The 8,794-nt window shown below is 55.6% G+C and overlaps 2 protein-coding genes across 2 annotated transcripts; one reads left to right on the top strand and one right to left on the bottom strand.

Moving 5' to 3' along the window:
- The first annotated feature begins 494 nt into the window (after positions 1 to 494).
- ENDOG (endonuclease G) lies at positions 495 to 3,269 on the top strand. The gene is made up of 3 exons (XM_056504828.1): positions 495 to 1,317; positions 1,798 to 1,907; positions 2,577 to 3,269. Exons 1-3 carry the CDS (start codon positions 823 to 825, stop codon positions 2,854 to 2,856), a joined length of 885 nt encoding a protein of 294 aa, XP_056360803.1. The 5' UTR covers positions 495 to 822; the 3' UTR covers positions 2,857 to 3,269.
- A 355-nt stretch (positions 3,270 to 3,624) lies between these two features.
- Positions 3,625 to 8,315, bottom strand: SPOUT1 (SPOUT domain containing methyltransferase 1). Its single transcript, XM_056504827.1, has 12 exons — positions 8,228 to 8,315; positions 8,072 to 8,114; positions 7,863 to 7,982; positions 7,400 to 7,559; positions 6,475 to 6,564; positions 6,322 to 6,371; positions 6,029 to 6,159; positions 5,676 to 5,748; positions 5,231 to 5,329; positions 4,515 to 4,617; positions 4,084 to 4,231; positions 3,625 to 3,980 (listed from the first exon to the last, which is right to left on the bottom strand). The coding sequence occupies exons 1-12, from the start codon at positions 8,273 to 8,275 to the stop codon at positions 3,906 to 3,908; spliced, it is 1,140 nt and encodes a 379-aa protein (XP_056360802.1). The 5' UTR covers positions 8,276 to 8,315; the 3' UTR covers positions 3,625 to 3,905.
- Positions 8,316 to 8,794: the final 479 nt, after the last annotated feature.

The following is an 8,794-nucleotide window of genomic DNA, read 5'->3' as shown; positions in this document are numbered from 1 at the left end:
AGAGGGAAAACAGGACAGTGCTGGATGTGGGATGAACCTTCCTGGAAAGGAGAGGTCTGCTCTACCTGAGCCTCATTGGAGTTGAAGCCTTGTAGACCTTTGTGGCTTTGCCAGTGAGGTAGATCAAATTGCTCATGGTGGTCACTCAGGAGACTGATTTGACTTTGAATTTTGTGACCTGACCTAGAATTGCTCACACTTTGGCATTGAGCAGAATGAAGGCCAGAAGTTATTTTGGGGGAGTCTGGGGTGTTTGGGAATCAGAGGCTGTTTTTCGTTAAGGAATGTCAGTGACTTTGTTTTAGCTGTTTGGAGCAGTCTTGTAAAATGCCCTTTCCCCAAAGAAAGGAACAGATAACACTTCTTTTCCCCCACTTGGTTTGGGAAGAACTGCCAGAAAAGGGTGTAGTGAACATTTCATCACTTTAAGCCTCCTTATTTTATGCTTTTTTTCTAGCACTATTTTTATAACGTTTCCTTTAACTAAACGCATGTCTGTGCAAACCTCTGCTGTCGGTGTGAGTCGGGGCTACGGCTGCTCCAGGTTCCGCTGCGGTGCTGCGGAGAGCCCTGGCCAAGCCAGCCTGGCTCCGCACCAGGAGCGCTTTGCTTTCCCGGGTTACACCTGGCACAGGTGTTACCTGGGTGGCGGCGGGAGCGCGCATTCCGCCGCTGGCTGTGTCCTTGTGCCCCGTGTCCCGAGGCGCGCTCCCGGCACTGTGCGCGCTCCCCTTAAAGCGGCGATGCCGCCGCAGCATAGCGGCCTCCCGGGGCTGAGGCGCGGCCCGTTTAAGGGCGGGCCGGGCGCGCGGCGGAGCGGCCATGCTGCGGGTCCGGTGGGTGCTGCCGCTGGCGGTGGGCGCGGGGCTGGGCGCGGCCCTCGCCCGCCGGGAGCGCGGCGAGCACCGGCACGATGCGCCCGAGGGGCTGCTGGCCCGCCTGCCCGTGCTGCCCGCCGTGGCAGCCGCCAGCCTGCCCGCGCCGCCGGGCTCGGGGCGCACCGAGCTCAGCAAGTACGGGCTGCCCGGGCTGGCGCAGCTGCGGAGCCGCGAGTCCTACGTGCTGTGCTACGACCCGCGGAGCCGCAGCGCGCTCTGGGTCATCGAGCAGCTCAACCGCGACACGCTCAGCGGCGCTTCCGACCGCGCCGCCTGCGACTTCCAGGAGGACGACTCGGTGCACGAGTATCACCGCGCCACCAACGCCGACTACCGCGGCAGCGGCTTCGACCGCGGGCACCTGGCGGCCGCCGCCAACCACCGGTGGAGCCAGAAGGCCATGCGGGACACCTTCTACCTGAGCAACATCGCCCCGCAGGTACGGCCCGAGGCTGCGGGGGAAACGGAGCTGCCCGCGTTCGAGGGCGGACGCTGCTCCCTGGAGGAATTCCCCCGGGAGCGTCGCTGTGTTTGCGCCTCCCGCTCTCCGCCCTGCAGAGAGGGACTGAAGGCACTCGGAGGTGCTGTATTTCCTGCTGAATTTACAGCAGGGATCCTGCAAACCGCCCTGCCTGTGTGTCCCTCTCAAGCCCTGAACGACAGACCCGTTCAGTGCAGCTCCTGTCAGGAGCAGAAACAAACAGGTAGACGAACACTTACAAAAAACTGTGGCCTTAGGCAATGTGTTCTGTCCTTGGTGTGCAAACCAGGCTGTCAGAGCTCCCAGAGCAGAGGTGATAGTGGAGATCTCATATGGAACATGCTTGGAGGTCTTGAGATGTGTTACAGAAAAGGCAGGTGGTGTTACTCTGAACAGAGAGGAAATACCCCAGCAACTGACTACTGGTTGTATTTCTAGAATCCTCATTTAAACCAAAATGCCTGGAATAACCTTGAGAAGTACTGCAGAAGCTTGGCAAAAAAGAACAGGAATGTCTACGTCTGCACAGGACCCCTCTTCCTGCCCAGGTAAACATGAGGGCTGAGCTGGACTGGCACCCAAAAGATGTATTGTGCTGGCAAAGGAACACGGGCTGAGGGACCAGACAGAAGGGATCTACTAAGAGCCCTCTCAGTAGGTGAGACCAGCTGTACACAGAGTTTCTGTGGAAAGGTACCTTCTGAGGATTAGGATTAGTTTATGTACTTCCCATCCAGATGATTATTTCATGAGTCAAGTGGAATTCCTGAGCTGCAGTATAACCAGCTGGTTTTTGTTTGCAGTCCTTAACAATTTAGTAGACTAGCTGATTACCAGATTAGACTGCAGACCCCATCCCTGCAGAATAAAGCTTTCAGGTCCAACGTCAGGGACTTCTCCACTTAAGGACACAACTTAATTTTCAAAGATCTCCATGTAGCACCGAAGAGCAGGTGTCTCATGTGGCGATCTCTTCAGCAGCAGGAAATAGCTTGGAAAGTCTGTTAAAGAGAGGCAGCAGGGAGGGGATGTGGGAGCAGCCCCAATGCACAGCTCACTTTTGCCATGTCACGTAGCCTCAGCCCCAGCCATGTTTTACAGCCCTGCTGCAGGAGCAGAGCTGCTGCCTGCTGTGGGTGGGGGCTTCCTTAGGGGTTTTGGAGGGCTGAGGAGTGACACCAAACTAGGAGATAACTGGGATGTTGCTGTTGGTGCAGGATGGAGGCCGATGGGAAGATGTATGTGAAGTACCAGGTGATTGGGAAGAACAATGTGGCTGTCCCCACCCATTTCTTCAAGGTGCTCATCTTGGAAAAGGAGAGTGGGGAGATTGAGTTGCGCTCCTACGTGATGCCCAACAGCCCTGTGGATGATAAAATCCCCCTGGAACGGTTCCTGGTTCCCATCGAGAGCATTGAACGAGCCTCAGGGCTCCTCTTTGTCCCAAACATCCTCAGGAAAACAAGTAACTTGAAAGCCATCACAGCTGGAAAGTAGTGAGCCATGACTAGAACAAATCCAGGTAACCCCTGGCAAGGGACTGCCAGTCAACTGCAGAACCACAGTTCCTTGTGCAGTTGCAAATGTGGGAATTAAGATTCAAATCTGTGCTTTTCTCTACCCTTCCCCTTGTGTCTAACTGAAACACAGACAAACAGCAGGGCTCCAGAGTGGCCCTGAAGGAGGTTCAGGGCCTGACACTGTAGTAGCTCTCTGAAATTTGTCCCTAATCCTCTACTGCCTTGGAGCTGAGGCTCATGCAGGCACAAAGGGAAGTCAGAAACTGTTGCTGTTTAACAGGGAAGGAGGGGAGTAATGGAGAAGTTCCTGCCTTCCTGTGGCCAAAGAGCTGTACAATTGTTTTCTTTCAGAAGATGGTTTTAGCAGTAAAGCTTTGAACATCCATGGTATTGGTTGTTTCTTATCTGCTCTCACCAAAGCTCTGAAGATCTCAGCAGGAGGAGGGGAGGATGGAGCCAACTTTTCCAGCTGCTTTCCTGTCTGAGCTCACCAGGCAGAGCTTAAGGCATCACAGATGGAGCCAGACTGTAAGGGGATGATGATGATGTGTTTTAGTGCTGGGGCTCAATTGAAGCTCCAGCCCTTCCTGCTGTTGGGAAGAATGAAGCCTTGAATGGGGGCTGGGGGAAGTCAGGCTGAGGCAGGAACAGCTTCTTGGCAAATTCTAAATTTCAGTCTGAAGGCCACATTACTTCAGAGGCACTGAGTGTGCCTACACCAAGACACACCTGATTTCACAGCAACTGAGGTTCCATACTGCTTTATTCCCACCCCAGATGTCTGAGTTGCTGAGACCAAGCCTGTTGCCAGGCTCGTGCGAGCTGCTGGGAAGCAGCAACCAGCCCTTGGCTGGACCATGCAGGCAGGAGGGCAGAGACTTACTGCTCCCAGCAGCAGAGAATGCCTGGTGCTGCCAGCTCCAGTCACACTGTGCCTTGGTCCCACCAGGCTCCTGGAGTGACATGCCCAGTAGCCCCTGTTTGAAGAGCTGCCTCCCCAGCTGCAAGGTCAGTGGTTTCCTTCCCTCAGCTGTCTCTGGGTGTCTTCACAGCCTCCTCAAGGTGTGGTCTCAGTGCAGACAGGGAGATCAGCAGTGCTTCCTGCAGCAGAGCCAGGTCAGTCAGAGCACAGCTGGGCCCTGTGTGCCACTGCCACAGGCACAGGCAGCAGTGCCCTGGGCACACCCAGTGCCAGCAGCCCCACCTCAGTCCGGATGGTTCTGCTGCCCTGGGTGGGACATGTGTTCACGTAGAAGTCAAACAAGGCACTTGGGTCGGTGACCTCCAGGTTTGGGTCCACATCAACCCCAGCTTCCAAGCCCTCAAGGCCTCCAAATACAACAAGGGCATGCCTGGGAAGAGCACAAGGACAGGGTGAGAGGGCAGACTGACTAGGTGTGTGTCCAAGCTCCTGTGTGCTGCTGAAGCAGGGAGCTGTGTCTGCTGCTGATGGTGAACCACTGCAGCTGCCTCCCCACCAAAGTCCCATGGCACCTGGCCAATGTGACAGTCCCTGCTACCAACCAGGAGAAACAGGAAAAGGACTGGCCTGGTTCTGGGGTCCTTCCCCTGCTCTGCTGCCTGCACCAGCCTCACTGGGAGATCTGAGTTGGGCCAAGCAGGCAGGACACAAACCTGAAGGAGGGCAGAGTGACCTGGTCCACTGAGCTGCCCCGCTCTGAGGTCCCAATAGAGAGATCATAGCCTTCCTTGAATGGGCACTCGGAAAAGACAGCACCTGGAAAAGAGAGCTTGGGGTTACTGCTGCTGTGTTCTCACCCATGTGCCTTCTGGACAGGCTAAAACACTCTATGGTTGAGTGGTGGCAGCAGGAGATGCTTTCAGTGCCAAAGTGAATCTGGAGACAGAATGACTCCCCTTTCCCACATAATTCCCTTGCTGCAAGAGTCTCCCCCATCCTTTTCCTCAAAGCACAAGACAGGTAGCCAGGAACCACCCCCTCACAGCTTAGAGCCTTCCCACAAGATCCAATCACCCAGAAGACAGGAGAAAAATTTTCAAGGGCTCTTTAACTCTAATTCCACTGCTGGCTCTGATGTGAATGATATGGGATATAATTATCATGGAAACAGAAAAGAGCACCATTTCATCTCTTGCTGTTGTGCAGCCTTTTGGAGCAATGGTGAGTGGAGGTTACAGGGCAGAGTCTTGGAGGGTGACTGGGGTGGTTCATGCCTTATTTCAGCCCTAACATTTGACTGCCACATGGCTGCTGGCTGCATGTGTCAGCTGCCCTTCAGACAAGGAGATTTCTAGGAAAGAGATATGTGCAGCCATTAGTCCCAAGACCTGTGTGGAAGCCCAGAGGCAGAGAATGTGTGGACACTCACTCAAGCAGGAGGCCAGGCGGACGTTGTAACCCCAGTACAAGCCTGAGACTTCCCGGGGATGCTGCGAGGACACCACGGTGCCTTTCCGCACTTTGGCTTCTGAAAGAAAGCAAAGAGGTTTAACAGCCCCTGTGATCTGGTGAGATCTGACCAGCCACAGCCAGCAGCTTCCTCTGCAACAAGGAACTGACTGGGTGTGCAACATCACCCTCTCTTTTTCTGGAAATTTGGTGAGTTTGGGAAAGCCTGTGAGTGTGTTTGGGCCATTCACTGCTGGTCAAAGGGCTAACAGTTCTTTCCAGTTATCAAGGGACGTGTGGTAATTATGTTATTAAATTTGCATATGGAGTGAAGGAAACACGCAGAACTGCTGGGTGCTTTCAAACCTGTCATATGGGAGCAGCAGCTCCTGAAGTTTACAGATGCTACAGGAGCCATGGATTACCTGGGTTCTGGGGCTTCTCTAGGTGCACGGTGACTCGCAGACCAGGGTTCAGCTGTTTGTCAATCCGCACCTCCTGCAGTGACAGTCACCATCAGCACCAGCCATGCTGGAAGGACTGGGAAATTTGGGGAAGGAAGGGAATCCTTTGAGGAAGTGGGGGTCTGTTTTGGCCTGGAGCTGGAATGAAGAGCTCTGTGTGTGGCTCAGGGGCTTGGTCATCAGTCAACAACAGCCTTAAACCCCCCACCAGCCCACTGCAGCCTTCAGAAACACAGCAGCGCCCACCCTGCCTGCTTCAAATCTGCCAGAGAGACCAGGGAAGTTGTTTTGGCATCTGTGGGCAAGAGACACACCTTCCTCATCCCACAGTTAACTAAAGAGCCTTTGCCTGGCTTTGCTGGCCGGTCCAGCACGATGCCCTCCCGGTACTCCGAGTCCTCGTCCACCCGCATGTGGTGGGGGCTGTCCAGGGGGTTGAGCAGCCCTAAAACACAGAGCAAAGAGGGGCTGGGAGGAAAACACAGCTGTAGGTGCAGGTGTTCCCCTGCTCCTCCCCTCTCAGGTCCTGCACTGAAGTGGGGAAAAGTCCTGGCTGTTCCACACACAAAGAGCCAGAGCTCAGGAAGGAGAGACAACTCCATCTTACCTGCAAACTGCAGATCTTCGTGTTTTGGAAAAAAGCATTTCCTCAAGTACCTGTCACCAGAGAAATGTGAAAAGGTATTTTTATGGAATCTGGATCTCAATTCTAGCCCTATTCTGACTCAAAGGAGCTGAGTATAGAGAAAAGCAAACTTACTGAGGGCACTCCAAGTACTGCAGGATCCGAGCCAGCTGCACACAGGCCTTGCCTTTCCTCCCAATTCCTTCAAAATGCCCTTCCACGGTCCTGAAAGTGAAAGCAAGCAGCTTGTTAATTTGGCATGAGATTGGTCAGGTCTCCAGAATAGCAAGCCTTGCTTCTTAATCTGACAATAGCAGCACATCCCTCCCTTCGAACCTTTGTAAAGAGCTGCTCCAGAGGCAGTCTCTTAGCAAATCATCCTTGGAAGTCTCTCAATAAGTTAAGTATCTTTCTCAGTTTTGTTTTTTGATCTTTATGTATTAATGTGATGTGGTAGTTGGATGCTATCGGGCTGGATGCTCCAGGACTGCATGGCTTAGCCAGTTAACTCATGTACAGGTCCAAGTGAAAAACTGAAGGATAGCAAAGCATCTTCTCTAAGGATTCAGGCCGTGTCCTGTCCCTTCACAGCAAGGTTTAAGGGTGCAGGAGAACTCTGCCTCCTGTTGCTTTGTCAACCCCATGTTGGGATAAATGATCTGAGCTGCCAGGGCAGTTCAGTCAACATCTTTTTTCCTGGGGTGTAGTGGTCCCTGTAATCCTGGTACTGGGGAGAGGTACATGCAGTTCCTTCTTGGCCTTAGCTTAATAAAAGAATGAAGGAACAGAAAGCTGAGAGGAAATACTGTGCAGAACAAGATGGCTCTTCCTTCAGAGTCATAGAATGGCGTGGGTTGGAAAGGACCTTAAAAGATCATCTTGTTCCACCTCCTGTCATGAACAGGGACACCTTCCAGTATCCCAGATTGCTCCAAGCCCTGTCCAACCTGGCCTTGGACACCTCTCTGGGAAAGCTGTACCAGGGCCTCACCACCATCACAGCGAGGAATGCCTTCCTAAAATCTAATCTAGGCATGCTCTCCTTCAGTGTTTGCCTCACCTCACGTCCTCCCCCTGGTCGTCGAACACCACGATCTCATCCACGCAGAAGACGGTGCAGGCGCGGCCGATCTGTCCCGCCAGGTACGTGCGCAGCTCCAGCGACTGCGCGTTGTTGAGGATGGAGCCGGGCAGGGCCACGCTCAGCGTGTGCAGCCGGCCTGGGGAGCAGAGACACGGCCGGGCAGCTGAGCGGCAGCAGCACGTTATTGTGCAGCTGCGCTTGTGGAGGGGAAGGGCTACTTCTGTTTCTTAGATTTAATCACAGGTTTTCTCTTAAGAAAGATCTCCGGTGCAGTGGTTGCTGCACAGTGTTCGTGCCTGTTTGGGCACGTGGACTGATCCACATGGGATCTATGAAGTAACACACCTTTCCTATCGATAGGTAACACTGACTGCCAAAACCAGCCAGGTTTTCTAGCACTTCCCACCCAGGTCTCCCCACCGGCTCACAGCGGCATCACCTCTGTCTTCCTTCTGTTCCTCCTGCGTCTGCGTTTGTTGTTCTGCCAGCTCTCGCATCCGCTGTTTCTCCAGTTTCTTCAGCAGCTTCAATTCCTTCCATTTCTTCTTCTCGGCTTTCCCTGGGACGGAGAACAGCGCCTGGCCTTAAATACTGCACCGTGTCCGCTCGGAGCGGCCCCAGCCCCCACGTGTGCCCAGCCTTCCTTACTCTCCTGCTTCCAGCGCCGCCAGTCCACCTTCCTGTCCTCAACCTGCGGGGCACAGCACGCGTTACCGCCGGGCTCCCCCCAGAGCCGGGCCCGGGGCACGGCCCGGGCTCCCCTCAGGGTAGCGTCGCGGCCCGGACCCAGGGCCCCCAGCCCACCTGCGCGCACTTAGGTCGCTTCCCCACGCTGCTCCCGGTGTCCGCCATCTTCCCCGCGCCGCCGGGCCCGCCCCGCGCCGCCGGGCCCGCCCCGCGCCGCCGGGCCCGCCCCGCGCCGCCGGGCCCGCCCCGCGCCGCCGGGCCCGCCCCGCGCCGCCGGGCCCGCCCCGCGCCGCCGGGCCCGCCCCGCGCCGCCGGGCCCGCCCCGCGCCGCCGGGCCCGCCCCGCGCCGCCGGGCCCGCCCCGCGCCGCCGATTGGCTGAGGGCGCAGACCCCGCCCCTGAGGGAAGGAGCCTGGAGGTCACGTGGGCAGCGTTTAACCGGCCCGCGTGGCAACGGAGCTAAGCAGGGTCGGTCGCGTTCCGCGGGAGGATGGGTGACCTGTGAGGACTGCGGAGCGCAGCCCGGGGCGCCGAGGAAGTTCAAAATTCCCATGTGGGGTGTGTATGTATTTATGAGAGTATGTATTTATGAGTGTGAGGGGGGTGTACGTGTGTAAAATGTGAGTACTCGTGTTTGCACAAGCCCTGCATGCATTCTGGACGATAGGTAGATGCACCCTGCCCT

The sequence above is a fragment of the Oenanthe melanoleuca genome, chromosome 17 (genome assembly GCF_029582105.1).
Source record: "Oenanthe melanoleuca isolate GR-GAL-2019-014 chromosome 17, OMel1.0, whole genome shotgun sequence".
Classification (NCBI taxonomy): domain Eukaryota; kingdom Metazoa; phylum Chordata; class Aves; order Passeriformes; family Muscicapidae; genus Oenanthe; species Oenanthe melanoleuca.
Note: the sequence above shows the minus strand (reverse complement) of the source record. Positions and strands in the feature narration are given on the sequence as shown.

Excerpts from the sequence above, each read along its gene's own strand:
- ENDOG (XM_056504828.1), top strand. The coding sequence starts at position 823 with ATGCTGCGGGTCCGGTGGGTGCTGCCGCTGGCGGTGGGCGCGGGGCTG. Across the intron at positions 1,318-1,797 it reads TGAGCAACATCGCCCCGCAG|AATCCTCATTTAAACCAAAA; the intron begins GTACGGCCCGAG and ends TTGTATTTCTAG. Across the intron at positions 1,908-2,576 it reads GGACCCCTCTTCCTGCCCAG|GATGGAGGCCGATGGGAAGA; the intron begins GTAAACATGAGG and ends CTGTTGGTGCAG.
- SPOUT1 (XM_056504827.1), bottom strand. The coding sequence starts at position 8,275 with ATGGCGGACACCGGGAGCAGCGTGGGGAAGCGACCTAAGTGCGCGCAG. Across the intron at positions 7,983-8,071 it reads GCGGCGCTGGAAGCAGGAGA|GGAAAGCCGAGAAGAAGAAA; the intron begins GTAAGGAAGGCT and ends TCTCCGTCCCAG. Across the intron at positions 4,618-5,230 it reads CCGCCTGGCCTCCTGCTTGA|GTGCTGTCTTTTCCGAGTGC; the intron begins GTGAGTGTCCAC and ends TCTCTTTTCCAG.